Here is a 17131-nt window from a genome sequence, read left to right on the forward strand (position 1 = left end):
ATTTACATATCAGTGTGTGCATTATTGTAGTGGTTTGTTCTAATATTATCTGAGCTCTAAATATTCCCTAAAAGCCACTCCATGTCATTGTGATTGGCCTTATTTCATAGTACACCCGATGGTGTTGAAGGGTAAGATTCATTTTCTCTGTCAGTGATTTCAGCTATCAACTCCTAAAACAGTAACACTGGAAAACTGGTATTAATACTGTTTCTGTCAAAGCAAGGGCACTTCAGAAGTGAATAAATCTAGAACAGCCGACACTGCAGTCTCTTGAGCACTTTATTTGTTATAAATACAAGTCAATACCACAAGATGGCACCTTTTTACTTTCAACATCTACGATTACAAACAATTATCTTCATAAAATGGTCTCAGCTTTTTAACGTGTTGTTTCAGATATCATTGAAACCTTATAAAAGCAAGACTTGCTACAAACAGGATTGGTGTTTGAGATGTATATTAAATGAGGTCATATAATTAAATTCAAAAAAAGAATTTATAAATATTCAGATAAGAAAATTAAAATTACAAAAGCAGAGTTTGTCATCATTAAACTGAATTACAACTGTGTGCGGTTAATGCTCTATCTACATGGCTAAGTTTTTGTTAAAATACAGTTTTAATAATCAAATAATCTACCTCATTCTCCAATATAACCACCAATTTCATTTGTACACCCTAACACTCAGGACACATTTCATTCAGAACCCACCTGGCTTTCTTTCATCTAGTCCAGCAGTTACACACACTCTTATCATTTTCAGTAGACGCAATCCATGAAGTGCCATTATCCCCTGGCTATAAAACAAAATACAATATTTAAAGGTTAAAACTCAGAGAATTTCTGAAATGGTAACCCATTCTCTCTGTGTTCATGAAAATAGGCAATCCAATTTGAAAGTCTTTAAACCAATGTAAACTCTAGAAAACTCAGTGTTGAAGTATGGGAAGAATAAAACTTTGCACTAATATAGTGCGTAACAATGCAGTGTCAGACTCGTCCTTTTCAGTAAATGCCTTGATTGGACTTTCCTCTGGATTGTCATTCTGCTGCTGAAGATCAAGTTTACTCAAGTCTGTGGGAATTCTCTCATGTTTTCTTCCTCCCAGTTCCAAACAGGAAGAGAAGGGTTTTCAGGTCCCTTAGGAAAACCAAAAAAATAAAGCGCTCACACCCACAAACAACTTGAAAACAAGATGGCAGACCTAATAATCCTTGACTCCATGTCCAAGTGACGTTGAGGCAACATTACTTTTGCAATATTTGTATTCTGCCCAATATATCACATCATGAGATTCCTCAAAAAACTGAGAAGTCTGAGAGCTACAAAAGAGAAAGCGGTTAAGGCAGTTGATGTCTACATTTGGATTTCTTTTTCAGGTTACATGTCTAAGTCTCCATCGTAGGCTAAGGTCAGAGGCTTCTGTTGGGGAGGTGTGCTTTGATGTGGTTTTGGCTTCTTGCTGCAAAGGGAAAAGAATTCCTCAGGTAAAGAAATTCACAGTACTCTGTTTCATCTACCAAAGACAATTTTGAGGTATAGAGATTCAAGTGGTAAAATGACAAAATGTTCATTTCTCTGTATGTGTAGGTTGCTTTTTTGAACATTGTATACTCTAACTCTCTTTAAGGAGAAGCTATCATTTTTAAAAATTTTAAAAATGGTTTAGTGGATTCAAGGAACTTGGTAGATGGGCTAATTTTCCTCTCTTTTGTTTCTTTTGCACAGCAACATGGACTTCCGCTGTCCTCTAATTTCTAAGCTACTGTGACCTCTCCATCACAGATGCTTAACATTGTCAGCAGCTGGAGCAGTCAGGCCTTCCTCTGATCTTGTTTTGAAGTAAACACACTTCTGCTCTGGCCTGAAATCTAACATTTAGCTGCCAAGTTGCCAGAGTCTTGTCAGGAGAATCTGACCAATTCTACTCTGTGCAAAGCCATTCTCACCCAGTCTCTACTTTACCTGACGTCCACAACTTTGCCAGGTCAGAGAGGGCCGCTTTTCCGCCCCATGGAGAGACAAGCTGAAGTTGAATAACATTCCCAAATATCACAGGGATGCCCCAGATTGGGGACAAAACACCCTACATTGCATTTCTTGTTTCTCAGTGTGAGTGAATCTCAATTTGTATCTATAAATACTTACAGCTTGACTTCTGCCACGCACGCCCCTCAGCCCCCCACACGTGCCCCTCCCTCCTCAGGGCCTGCTCTGCTTGGGGTTGTCTCCCCAGTGGGGAGAGATCGCTCTCCCCATCTCCAAATTTCTGTCCTTTTATTTTATAGCAGCATCTAAGGCTGAATGCATGCATACTAAGTGCCAAGATCTGTGCTGAGTATTTTACATAAAATCTCTCAAAATATCTTAGAACAGTCCTTACAGGGAGGCATTAGGATTATTGCTAGTTTACAGAGAAGGACTAGAGAGGCTGTTTATATACTCCCCTTAGGTCACTAAGTGAGTGGCAGAGCCTGGATTCTAAGGAAATCTGATATGCAAACCCAAGCTTTAACCTCTTTCCACACTCTCCCTATATATATATATATATATATATATATATATGTATATGCCATTCATTGGGTGATTGGTGAAATGACTTTTTTTGTGTGTATGTATGAATAAACTTTTATATTCTGAGTTAATTCAAATTAAAAACAAACATCTTAACGTGTACAATTCAGTGACACGTGGTGTAGTCACAATGTTGAGTGCCTTCAGCACTATGGAGCTCCAGAACATTTTCATCACCCACAAAGGCAACTCCGGATGCACCAAGCAGTCTCTCCCCATTCCCTGCCTTTCTCAGCTCCTAGTAGCCACTAATCAACTTTCTGCCTCTGTAGATTTGCCTCTTCCGGATACTGCATGTAAATGGAATCATATCATATGTGGTATGGCTTCTGTGTCTGGCTTCTTTGGCTTAGTGGCTAAAATGGCGACTTGTATGTTATGTGAATTTTACTGTAATTAAAAAAAATTGATAAAATTGTCGTAGGGAGAACTTCCTAGTTTAAAACATTTAAGTTCTAATTTAAGAGGTAAAATTATTTTTTTGGTTTGATGTTTGAAGCAAATCATGGAAGCCAAAGAGATAAATTAAAAATGATCTTTTAAAAAGCCACTAAAAGGAACCACAGATCCTCCTGGCGCCCCCCACCCTGGCACCTGGCATGAGATGGGCGCTCACTGAGGATTTGCTGGGTGCTAAGCATGGCTGCAGGCAGACACCCTCCAACCAGAGATGCTGAGCAGAGGCAAAACAACATGATTTAGAATCCTGTGTGAGGGAGTCTCAGCCTTTGATTTCCTGCTTTCTAGGTCTTTTCCAATTCTCAAAAGGGCATTGCATAATTATCTGAATAACATCCAATTCAATGTTCTCTATATTAACCTATAGGTATATTCCAGGGGCTCTAATTATATTGAGGGGCCCAGGCTCTAGCTTGAAATGGGGTCCTGAGCATGCTCATCACACAAACAAGAGGCTGGGACGACCTGAAAGTGACAGCTTGTGTATCCACCCTGGGGGTGGTAGTGGTGATGGTGGGGGTTGTCCTAATGGCAAAAAAGAGTACAAGGAAGTTTATCTGAAATGACAGTAGGGGCCTTGCCCCTCGTATCTCTCCTGGATTTTTTTTTTTTTTTTTGGTTGAGAACAGGAACAAGAAAAGAAAAGAGAAGGAAGAAATGTAGGAGCTTTCAAGCACAGTTTTTGGCCATCTGCCTTTAATTGGCATTTACTAAAAGTTATTGGTCAAAACTCGGGGGTGGGGGGCAAGGGTAACATATGCAACCTAAACATTCATACCCCCATAATACGCTGAAATTAAAAAAAATAAAGAAATAAATAAAAGAAATGAGGGAGTCCTGGGGATTGGGGAGTTGAGAACTGGGAGTCAGGGCAGAGGCTTGAGACGGTTGGATCTTTATAAAGAGCCAATACTATCACCTGGGAGACAACTAAACGTGGCCAGCTTCTGTGAGCTGGGCGTGGAAAATTCTATTCCAAATATACACAGATAAGTTTATACCAGTTTCCACGTATGGAATTATGGACATTCTGCTCACCTCTGGAAAGAAAAGGGGGCCCCTCATGGCTAGGCCGTGGGCCTTTCTGGGCCATGGGGTGTGTTGGGGGTCACTGGGATTAGGACTTCGTCTATTATGCATTTCTTCATATTGTGCAACCTCTCAATTGACAAACATCAAAATCACAAGTATGAATGTGTGGGATCTGAGAAGTATTATGGTTTGGGAGAGATTAACAGTCTCACAAATGTCACTGAATATGGTGGTACTTTGCCGGGTAGCTGTGGCTTCACAAAGTTCCCCGGCCAGTTCAAAAGAGCCCCAGGAGGTGAAGCTGAGGGGCAGGACTGTCCCGAGCAAGGCCAGCAATGAGGAGGCTGTCTTTAGAGCCTCCAGCTCCCCTTCCTTTCTCCCTTACTGGTATCCATTCTTTCTTTAGGAAATACATTTGTTTTTCATTTTTATTCCCCCTCAGCTCTGGTATCAGGAAAGGTACGAGCACCTCCTCACTCACTAAATCAGGACCCATAAATGCCTGGCACATAGGCCACTACCACCACCAGTCATCCTGTGCCCACGCGGACACCTCTAATCCATCACACGATTCACTCCTGTTGAGCCGAGGCGTAGCCTCATCACTCTTCCTAATGGAGCGCTCCTGACAGCCACCGCGGCCGTTAAAGTTGGCACAAAGGAGAAAACCATTTTGCAACCCTGGCCGTGAGAGATCCTTGACTGACGCATTCCAAAGTGACCTCTTTTAGGGTCATTTGCATTTTAGCAAAGGAGAAAAATGTACTAAGCCAGAAAAGTGAGCTTATTGTGGGCAGACAGGGAAACTGCTGGCACTTCTCAGCACTCTTGAATTCAAGCCACAAGGATTCATCCCTAGGCTAGCAGAGATTAAATAGTGATGAAAGCAATGGACCGTCTTTTGTTTTGGCAGCTACTTGTGAGAGGCAAGCCTCTGGAAGTGGAAGTACCACTCTCAAATCTGGGAAGGATGAGAATCCATCACCAAATTGTGCTGGGCAAGGCAGAACCAGCATCGTTATCTGGAGTAACTTCCAGGTGCTATGTCCAGGTGAACTACAAGCTCACCCAGTGGTTATCCCCACTACACTGCTCTATGGATATTTATTGCCAAGGGAACTAGGGTGTCAGTAATACTTCTAAAACTCCAAACTCTAATGTTCAAAGGATTGCATCTGAAAGAAGTCATCTTTAGAAGGACGATTTTTTGATATTTTCTAAAAAGCATTTCCAAATTTTAGTATAAATTACTTTCCTCTGAAGTTTACACCCAAGACCTGATATATTATAGCAGTTCTCTTGTCCTAAGCTTTTTATTTTAAGGGGAAGTATAAAAATCTCCAAAACAGTTATCCTCTAACTCTCCTGCAAGCTATTTAATAGAATCAGGTGCTGTGAAAATATCTATTTGGGTTTCTTTAGGCAGCTCATAAGTAACAGCAAATGGTATGTGTTTTGATATCAATAGATCTGTTCCCAGGTCTATAGTTTACTTACTTGTGAAATAAGAAGCCTCTAAAAAAATGTGAAAGTGGTAGACATTCCACTGAGTCTAAAGAGTTTTTAGGATACTATTAACAAAGAGAAAGAAACTACAGAAACTCAAAGACCAAGAGAAAGAGCATGTGCTCTGGGGATAGGCAAGCCTGGGGTTGATTCTAACAGAAAAACTATTTAATTTCTCTGAGGATCAATTACTCACTCTTTAAAAATGGAAATGATAATAGTAATACCTCATTAGATTATTATGGGGATTGAAAAAGGCAATGTATATAAAATATTTTATGTTTGACATAGAAATATTAGATTTTTTTTCCTAGACAGTTTTTCTAAAAATCATGGGCAATAAATCAGTTTTTACTAATCTACTCATTATTCATCCACTTATTTATTTGTTCAATAAATATTTATCAGATTTATGTTCTAAAAATTCAATAAAGCATAATAATTATCTCTCCCCACTCAAATTCTTTGGGGTTTGGGAGAGAAGAAGGATATTGACAAATAACTACACCACCAGCATGGAGTAAGTGCCACAGGAAAGGAGACATTAACAAGTTATTCCAGGAGAACAAAAAAGTTGGAACCCATGCTATTAAGTGAAGTATCCCAAGAATGGAAAAATAAGCACCACATGTACTCACCACCAAATTGGTTTCCCTGATCATCACCTAAGTGCACATTTGGGAATAACACCAATTGGGTTTTGGACTGAGGTGGGGGGTGGGGAGAGGGGATGGGTGTATAACTACATGATGAGCGTGTTGCGCACGGTCTGGGGAATGGACACACTTGAATGTTCTGACTTGGGGGGATGGGCAGGACATGGGCAATGTATATAACCTGAACTTTTGTACCTCCATGATAAGCTGAAATAAAATAAATAAATAAACAAATAAATAATTACCAAAAAAAAATAACAAGTTATTCCAGACTGTTTGGCAAGGAAAATGTTGGGATTTGAGTTTGACTTGGAGGACCTGGTAGAGTACCAACAGCTACCAATGAAAAGTTCATTTTAGATGAATGGAATATAAGGAGTAAACCTTAGAAGCACAAGCCTCCTTGAGAAATTGAATGGGTAGCATCCTAAGTGCCATAAGATAAAGTTACTATTCTTAAAAAACTATCCCTCAAAAAGAGGCTGTAGCCTTATATTCAACCCTTATAAAATCTTTTATCTTATGAGTGGCTACCTTTGTTATATAAAAAACTTTTTCTTTAAATGGAGATCATAAATATACACACAGGACAAATAAAATGGCCATCTTTCCTAACATATGTGGATAGGTACTGGGGTGTTAGTATGAAATCTCTGGAACAAGAGCACAAACAGATTCAAAGAAGTGCTATATCGCAAAGGACTTGGGTGGGAATGAATATGACAAACTGGAAACTGGATTTGATTGTGGAAAGGAAGATTGAAGCAGTGACAAAGTGACCAACCTGAAAGATAGATTCGGATGTTAAATAAAACTGTGTTGTGAATATGAAATTAGAGTGAATGAGTATTTTATAATGAAATCTTGTATTAATATCTAAAATAGGATTAATGATGGGACTGTATAATTAAGCACATTGATTAAATATTAAAGTATAAAATTTACTAATTTATCTAAATCAAAAAAGTTTATTTAAAAAATTCTTTTTTTTTTCTTTTCCTCAATGAGAAAATGAAGACAGATATATTTTGGCCTATACAACTTGCCAGACTGTCCAGGGTGTAGGGACTGAGTAGAAGATGAAGTTGAAAGTGTTGTTTGGGCTTTAATTGTGGAAGACTTGACTGGCTAAACAATCAGAACAGACTTAGTTTTGCTGTCATTGGGAAGCCACTGTTTGTGCATGAGTAGGAGAAGGGCTGATCATCCGGAGCTAAGTTTTAGGAAAGATTAATCTAGTTGTAGGCTGCAGGAGGGGAGCATGTGTAACAAATTCAGGTACAGAGCTATTGTGCTCCTCCCAAAGAGGGATTATTAAATGGAGGGATTATTAAATGGATGAAAAGAATAGTTATGAGAAATAACGTGCATAAATGTTTATGTAATTTAACCACTGAAAAATAAGAGGAAATTCCATTGATTTATAATTTAAAAATTCTCTAGAAAATTGTTTGTTACCAGAATTAATTGACATACCTAATTAATCCCCAGAACCTAGAGTTATACAGAAAAAGACCTTGATAAATATTCGTTGTTGAAGGAATGGATTCAGGATAACACATTTTTAGGTTGGAGGGAATGGAGAAAAGTAAAAAGGTAAAATTTACGTGTCACTACATGTTAATTTTTAGACTTTTAGCTATTTGAGGGAAGAGGGAATCATAGAATCTAGATTTGGGAGTGTGACTATTAACAACTAGAATTCATCCAAGCTTTTACAGACCAATAGACTATCTGATTACCTTGCACTGTGTTGGCTCAACAATTGCTTTGAGAGCAGTTTCTTATCTGCTGAAGCTTCATGTTTTCTGCAGTGATATAAGGACCTTCCCCCACCTTTTAAATCTTTTCTGGTAGTGAATGTTTCCTATTGCTCTGAACCTCATACAAAGCTTTCAATTTCACACGTGCTCATTAAGACTGGATCTAGGCAACACTTGCCAAACTTATCAATTCGGACATAAAATTAGTCAAATCATTTGACCATAGGGTGAATGACTAACTGAAGCTGTTACTTTTCACTACAACACTGTGGAAATGTTAGTGGGATAGAAATCCAATTTCTACAGATTCCATTTCTATCACTATAGGTGGTAGAAAGAATTAAAGTCATTTTATTTTCTTTGCTGACATCCACTGACCAAGAGCAAAGACTTAGAAACATGTGTAGCCTTGGAAACAGAATTTTCCAATTTTCTAAATATACAAAGGCCAGATTTGAATCAAGATTAAACCTTGTGTAAAAATTCTCAGAGAAATAGTCTATGAGACAGATGATGAATATAAATATCTTGATTTGGAGAAAAAAAGTGAAGTAATACTTTAATCTTATGAAAATAAAAAAAAAACTTTGAAACTTCTGCTTGGAAAGCTAATAAAATATTCTTAGCATACTTGAAAACATTGAAATGTACATTTGACTCTTAAACAACACAGTTTTGAAGTCTAGGTCCACTTATTTTCAGATTTTCTTTTGCTTCTGCCACTCCTAAGACAGCAAGACCAATGCCTCCTTTTCCTCCTCATCCTCAGACTACTCCATGTGAAGATGAGGAGGAGAAAGATCTTTATGATGATCCACTTCCACTTAATGAATAGTAAATATATTTTTTATTCCTTATTATTTTCTCAGGAAAATTTTTTTCTGTAGCTTATTTTATTGTAAGAACACAGCAGATAATATATATGATATACAAATATGTTGATCATTTATGACATTGGTAAGGCTTCTGGTCCACAGTAGGCTATCAGTAGTTAAGTTTTTAGGGAATCAAAAGTTATACATGGATTTTCAACTGCACGGGGAGTTGGTGCCCCAATCCCAGCATTGTTCAAGGTCAATTGAATTTACTTCCATCTGCTTTCAAGAGCTTCTCACCAACTCACATATATTCTGGACAATAAACTATTGTTTTATGAGAATAACAAATTTTCAGAGACTAGTAGTCATTTACAAAATTAGGGTTCTTAGAATTGACAGTTACATTTTCTTTCATAGCTGATTAATGTAAATAAATACCTGGCTCTACTATTTAAAATGCGCTAACAGGTTGATTGAACCAACTGGTCAGTTTAACCTAAGTAGTCAAAATTTAAGAACAAAATTTAAGAACTAGAATTATCTAAAGTAGTGTTCGCAGCCTTGGCTAAAGATTAGAATTACCTGGGGAGCTTTTAAACATCCAGGTGACCTGGTCACACCCAAGACTAATTAAATCAGAATCTCCAGGGAGAGGGGCTCAGGCATGAGTCTGTAGGTCATGTCCATGTGTAGTCAAGACTGAAAACTACTGATCCAAATCAAAATACTAATATGGAAAAAAATTCTGACTAATGATTTTTCTTTTATACTTTCTGATATTACTCAAAAACCAAATTTATAAAGTGTTATTTCAAATAGGAACAATATAGATAATGATCCCCTATTTCAACTATTCAGCCTTTCTACAGTTGGAGATTATTTGTGGCTTTAAGGGTCCTATTGTAATGCCCAATGATCCTAACATATGTCTTCTTTTAGTATATAATGCTACCCATAAAAATATGGAATATAAACTTTTTGCCAATTACTACTTACCAAACAAGGTAGGAAGTAAATACTAGGAAAATCAGGATTAGAAAACCGCCACCTGAAACGCCATAAACCCAAATTTTTACTCGGCCATCTGTTTAAAATAGAGATAACATAACAAGCTTAGCATACAAAAGTCTGCAGCATTTGGAGAGATAGGGTAACATAATGTCTGACAACCCCAAGCTGACCATTAGTTCTGGAATGGAAATGAACACCAGGACCTTAGTAAACTGTGCACAGGACTGCAGAAGTGAGCAGTGTTCTAACATACCCTGTAAGTTTCCAGACATAACCAAGAATTGACAAGGTTCTCTCTCAGAACATCATAGGAATATGGGTTTCCTGCTACAATTTATGTCTGTGAAAAAACAAACTCTAAATTATATTACATGATGCTACTTTTCATGGACTTTTACAGATATAAACAATTTGCATTACTAGTTGATTTTTAGAAATTAACTCTCCAAAACATTAGGTTGTAACTGCATGGCACTAGAACACTTATTTTGTGAAATGTTTTATTTTTATCTGAACTCTGATGCTTGCGTAAGTCATAAGCGTATGTGGAAATACCCAGTGGTGGCAGCTATTAAATATTAAAAGAGAAAAAAACAGGTGAAAATGTAAAATATAAGATAGATAGTCAAATGTGTTCACAATGCCAAACACTGGTAATCATTATTTCATAAAATTGAATCAATTGGAAGTCTATTTTGAACTTATTTTAAGGTATTTATAGTCTTATACATGTAATACAAAAATATTGCAAAATATTTTGAGAACAACAAAAAAAGGACATAGATAATTATAATTAAGAGAGACAACTCTGCACGCAAAGACAACTACTATGATCATTTTTAGTAGCTTTGCTTCCAGAGTGATGTTGGGTGAACAAAAACGACGTGACAAACAGGTTAATCAGGTCACCAAATTACTGTAAAATTATGATGACATGTGAACAAGTACAGATTGTTTTGGATTTGATATCTACTAAAGGTAAGAAAAATAGATTAATCAAATATTATAATTTATTTTTGTACTTTTACTTTATGTAAGATATAGCTCGAATGCACGTATGATTTTTCTATATATGATAGAAACTTGAGCTGTTTCTGGCAATCTAGTTTTTTTTGCTCTATTTCATGTGAGCACATAGCTAAGTAATCTTAGAATTGGACCGACAAAGGCAATGCCTCAGTATCCCACAGGAATTGCATTTCTTTCTGAAAGAAACACACAGAGATTCATTACACGATGTGAATATAATTAACTGTAGGTCCAAAATACACATATCAGTATCTTATTCTAAAAGCTTCCATGGGATAAAAAACATCCAAAATCAATTGCAAACAACACTTGTTTTGAATAAAATCACAATTACTTTCAATTATGTTATGACTACCTACTATAGTTTTTGCTTACAAGACACTTTCAAGCCTCAATCAGATTTTAGAATGAGGTTCAATATAGTAATGATATTTTTCTACAGTCATAAATTTTTTACCAAAGCTTTGATTCTGATTCTAATTTCTTTGAAACACTAATGATGAAACTCCCTGTTCTGAGTTTTTACATTGGCATAAAATGAAAAAAAAAAAAGTCTTTCCTAAGTGAGAACACACTTTATATCTCATCGTCCATCAGATCTCTTAGAATTGATGCATTGGGAAGATCCAGCGCTTTTAAATCTCCAGCGTAGAGGCACACGGTGGTTCACAACCTTTAAATCATGTTACTTAAAAAATAATTAATATACATTTTATAATCACTTACAGGATTGGAAAAACTTCAGACTATTAAAAAAGATATGTAGTGAAAAATGTCTTCCCTCTACCCTCTCTCATCTCCCTCCCCAGGAGCTGTCACTATTACCAGTCTCCTTGTGAATCTTTTCAGTTTTTCTCTGCATACGCAAACATCAAGTACACACACACAAATTCATAACCTTTCTTAAAAAGACACAAATGGTGTACAGCATTCATTTTGGTTTGTATTTTTTCACTCACTTAAGAATATAGGTTGGAAATACTTTCATGCTACTTCATAAAAGCAGGCCTACCTCTTGTAAGTGTCCCTATAAGATACTATTTGCACAGTTGTACCATACTTTTGTTTTACCATTATTATTTTTATGGGCATTTAGGTTGTTTCCACTCATTTGCTATAACAAGCAATCATGTAATAAATACCAGCTACATACACTTCTTTTATAATAGTATATGTGCATATAACTGCATGATGAATTCCTAGGAGAAAAATTTATAGGTAAAATACATTAGGATAGCCTAATTGTGAGAGGTTGCATTTCTCCTCAGACTAAATATATATTTACATATATACACAAATATACATATATGTATGCAATATTATATGTGAGTATACATATGTGTGTATACATGTGCGTATACATCTACACAGACACACATATACTCACACACATGATATTGTTGGTGCTTTTGCTAGAGCCCCGAAGTCCATCTATGGATTAAATGTTGAGAGATTCACTTGTGGATTTGAAGACTCATTGCCCTGGGCCTCACCTTAATTCTATTTTTGAAATAGGGTCCACAGGCAATGGGTGAACCTGGCTCCATTTCATATTGTGCTTCCCTCATATTTAAATCTACTTCTAATTTAGTCATAAAACAAATGAGCTGTATTTGAACACCTTCTGCATTTCCAGACACACAGGGAATCAAAAGTCAAATAAGATATGGTGGTCATTCACAGAAGTCAGTTGAGGAGTATAAATTTTGTTTCTCCAATAAGATCTAGGTTCCTCTGGGCCTGGGCTCTGGGTTTTGCTTCATTTAAACACGCCGTCAAGGTACTTCTGGGACAGCCAAGGCCTAGGGCCTGGGAAGAAACTTCCCAGGGTATATTTGCCTGAGGTTTGTCTCTTCACCTTCCAGGCACCATCGGTTAGGTCACTTTGCTCAGTCATTTGCAGCATTCTGTTTCCTAGAGGAGGTGTGGGTGATAGGTACAGACTCTTGCTTTCTCCTGCCCACTTCACAGCGTGGGAAGCAGGGACCAGTGGTATGTAAAGGCCTTAATGACCTGACTTTAAAACCTTCCTCTGTCACTTGCTTGTCATGTGGCTCTGGTAAAATTAATTTGCAATGCCATTTTCAGTTTCCTAATCTCTCAAATGGATGATAACATCTAATTAGGTTGCAAGAATATAATGATTCATGCAACACAAGCAGCCAGCACAGAAACACAAGTTACACAGAAAGCATCTAATAAATGTTCATCCCTGTCCTTTATAAGCACCAATTTCTGAGCCCCACAGGCCTGACACTCTGCAATACTCATGAAAACCTTGCAGGTGCCACTAGATTGATTTTATGATGAAGAAATTGAGGTCCAGAGAAGTTAAGAAACTATGTCTAATCACAAAACAGGTATGTTTTAAGCCACGGGGCCAGCAAGGTCTGACTGCCTTTGAAACTGAAGCTCTTCACGATTTCACATGTGTTTCTCAAACCAGACAGGGTCTCTGGACATTTCTTGCAAGTTCCTGAGATTCTATTCCATTTTTTCCTTTTAATTTCAACTACACATATAAATTTAGTTATAAAAGAAGACTTTTGCAGAGATAATTTACAATTGAAATATATTTTCCAAGGATAATATTTTGTTATTTAACTCACTGTCTCTTAGGATGGGGTTGACAGACTTATTCTTGGCTACCCATGAAAACATTTTACATTTAAAGAGAACCATGCATCATGCAATACCCAAATCTGAGAAACTTTATACCACAGTGCCTCTTCCTTCTTTCCTTCTTACCTTCCATTCTTTCCATCATGAGCAGTGCTTGAAATATGAACCTCCCATGAGAAAATTTGCATTTTTTACTCACAAGTGAAACATACCTGGATCAAGTGGTTGAAGGGACCATCCTTTAAAAATATCATGTATTTTTGAATTCATAGGTATGTTTTTCCCAGAAAGGTTTTTCACATCAGCCTTCTTATCCTCTGAGCCTGGTACTTTCATGCAGTAATCCAGGAAACCATTCGATCTCATTATCTCTGTATAGCCTCTCTCACAACCACAGACTCCACCCTACAGCATAAAGAATATTTTTATAGTTACATAGTGAATTGTGCAGATGAATAGAGAACAATCTAAACGTTAAAATCACTTAATAGTGGCATTATATGTCATGGCAATTTAGGGTTTTGAGCAGCTGACTTACCAATGAGATGAAAATCAAACACATCTTTTCATCTTTTTGAATTCCAAAGTCAGCCCTTAAATAAATTGTCAGGTTTTTCGAATGTGTTTACAATTCTGACACCTTCCAAATATGAAATCACAGCTCTTTGTGAATAGAGTACATTAACTATGTCTTTTTCTTGCTTATAGAGATGTTTATGGCATTTAATCAAATTATCTTCAACTCTCCCCCCAACTGTTTCAGATTCTTACCCACTCACTGCAACCAGCCCTTCCTACTGAGAAGCAAAGCAACAGGGATTATAGTACGTATCTTCCTATGTTAAGCGTTTTTTGAAGTCTATGGCTGCCCCAGCTTCTAAATGCCTCCATCATCTTCTGCCATTGACCACTAACTAGTCCACATTCTCTCTCTGCTCTTAGGCTTTCTTCTGTACTCAAAGAGGGCAGCCCAAGTGGAGGAAAAGAGGCACATGTCCAAGAGAAGTATCTATCTAAATTACTTCTTCCTTGTAGAAAGCTGAGTGTCACACCACATCACCTCCCTAGTTGGCATTGTCCCTTTATATTTGTGAATTCCTGGTCATTTTCATGTACAATGAATTATCTCCAAGAAGCTGACCATGATGAGGCATGATAGATAAGGATTCCCATCTGCCTCTGGAATCCAACCTGAAGATAACTGTCTTCCTGCCCCAAACATACAGAAAATAGAGAAGAACAGAAAAGAATAAGCATTAGGTTGTGAGTCTCTATGCCTTTGCCATTATGGCTCCTTACCTAAATTTATTTTTCTACAGTTTTCTGAACAGACCCTAGCCTCATGCCAATCCTCATCAACCAGCCAGGTCTATTTAGGTCATCATTTGTTGACTGGACACATGACTTATGAGGAGCATTAGATACTGAAAGTAAAAAAGGCACCTCAATCTTTGACCGGAGGAAAAAAGGTTAGAAAAGCGTATGTTATAATTAACTGCCCAGAGTTTAGTACAGGTGGCAGTCGCATAATAATGACATATAAATATGGTACTTTGGGGTGGTTTTAATTGAATATTCAGCATTTATCACACAGTGTTCAATGGAGAGAGCTAATTAAGAAAATGTGCAAATGCTCAGCTATTAAAACCTCTTTTCAAGATGCCTCTCTATTATTAGCCTGAGAGAGAAGTTGTAACCAATCATATGTTCCAAGGGTTTAAGGAAAAAAGTAATTTATGTTTTATTAAAGAGGGCATCCAGAGAGTTGGTGAAAGGTTACAACTTCTACTCTGCAGACGTCCTTAGTCCAAATGAAGTTGTTCCCAATCTTCTCTTCCTCTTTTCCATTTCCCTCTGTGAGCTTAACCCCTATCTCTTAACCGACCTTGAAGTAGAAGAGCCACAAAATAGCACTGAGTGCTTGAATTGTTTTTAATAAAATCATTTTTGGAATGAGCACACTATTAAGAAGAAGCCTGTTTCTTTACGAAACATAGCATAACTTTTTAAAATTACACATGCACTGCACACTATGAATGCTATTGATTAGACTACATTACATGTTTTGCATTAATCCCTGAGCAGTGGTAGGTGGGAGAATAAAGGGGAGTAAGATTTCTGTTTGCAAACACACACACACACACATACACATTTTGAATCATATGTATTTAGCTTATTTAAAATGAACTAAAAATTCACTCATACTACAGTAATCATAGTGTCATACATTTTACACAATAACTTTAGCAAATATTAAAAGCATTTCTGTCTTTCAAAATAGGTTAGGTATATAAAAGGTTAAGAATAGAAGACATAAATCAATTAAGAACACTTATTAGTAAATAGAGCTAATATAAATTAGATCTCTGGAAGACAGAAGTGGATAAAGACAGATTTACCAAAAACAGATTGCTTTTCTTAATACAGGGTCCTGCTCAGAAACTCTAAATAGCTGTGATTACTCCTGCAAATGCCTCTAGGTGGTATGGTGGGCACATGGAACTGCTGCTTGGGCTGCAGCAGACAGCAGAACATCTGACTGAATATGTAAAACACAGCAATTAAAATACTTGTAGAAGGCTCCAGCCCATGACTCACCTGTGTGCAGTAGGAGAAAGGCTTTCTGCAGGCGGGAATGCACTGCCGAATAGCAGCAGGACGGGCCTGAGGGGAGCAGCCTCCTACAAAGGAAATCCCACCATCACTTGCGGATTTCTCTATGATAAACATTTTTAATTTTTTGATATTTTTTTCCTCTGGCACTGGACTCTTGGTAACAGCATTATTTTTTAACAATCCATTTGCCAACCATTGTTGGTTGTGGTCCAGCTTCTTTTACCGATTACTCCAGGGTGTGTTGTCTGAAACTGGAGGCTCGTCTAACAGAGGCTGTTTGCAGCAGGGTGTTTATACCTGCTCATTGGCAATGGGATTCTATCATATGGCTATTCTTGAGGACAAAGTCTATGAGAGTCGAGATCAGTAAAAGAATTGATGAAATCTCAATTTAAATTCAGAAGCAGAAAACACATCTGCTTTCAAAGATTCATTCTATGTAAGTATTGCTTTAGCTCCTGAACACCCCAGTTAGGCACTAGGACAATTCCAACAACCCAATAAATGCTAAAAGAATGTCACTAATCAATTCATGGGATCATGATATCACATACTTTAATAGCATTTTTAAATGTTTGTCAAGCAGAATATACACATACACAGAGTCACAGACAGATCCCTAGCCTTATTTTTAAGAGCAAATGTGTAAGCTCTAGGAGGGGCAATCGAATATCTCACACAGTACTTGTAGCTGCTCAGTAAGTATTTTTGAGTAAATGGATGGCGCAATGTATGTCTCCATAATCTGGAAACCATGTACACACTAGTAGATGATTCTAGGTAGTAAAAGACACCCGGGAGAAAGCCTGGAGACAATGCTACTAACAAGCTGACTTATTCAAGCGCAGCAGTTAAACTGTATTTATACAGCATTGGTTGCATTTATAGATTTTAGCCTTTGGATAACTAATTATCAACCGGTTATAGTTTACGATGCTGTAGATGGCAAAAATCTTTGGGCCTAAGGCAGAGTAGGAAACAGTCCACTCTACACTTTCCCTGGGAAGGAAGCAGCTAAATTCTCACTATTACTTGGAAAA

At 37.2% G+C, this 17131-nt stretch overlaps 1 protein-coding gene across 1 annotated transcript in view; it reads right to left on the reverse strand.

The window, feature by feature from the left end:
• Positions 1 to 270: 270 nt before the first annotated feature.
• THSD7B (thrombospondin type 1 domain containing 7B) overlaps positions 271 to 17131 on the reverse strand; it is a 718374-nt gene continuing 701513 nt past the window's right edge. Inside the window, exons 24-27 of the mRNA XM_045559264.1 lie at positions 16074 to 16156; positions 13688 to 13880; positions 9810 to 9897; positions 271 to 1467 (exon numbers count right to left, since the gene is read on the reverse strand). Coding sequence (XP_045415220.1) covers positions 1386 to 1467; positions 9810 to 9897; positions 13688 to 13880; positions 16074 to 16156 — 446 coding nt within the window. The 3' untranslated portion in view covers positions 271 to 1385. The remainder of the gene's footprint in view (positions 1468 to 9809; positions 9898 to 13687; positions 13881 to 16073; positions 16157 to 17131) is intronic.

Source organism: Lemur catta, chromosome 8, assembly GCF_020740605.2.
Source record: "Lemur catta isolate mLemCat1 chromosome 8, mLemCat1.pri, whole genome shotgun sequence".
Taxonomy (NCBI): domain Eukaryota; kingdom Metazoa; phylum Chordata; class Mammalia; order Primates; family Lemuridae; genus Lemur; species Lemur catta.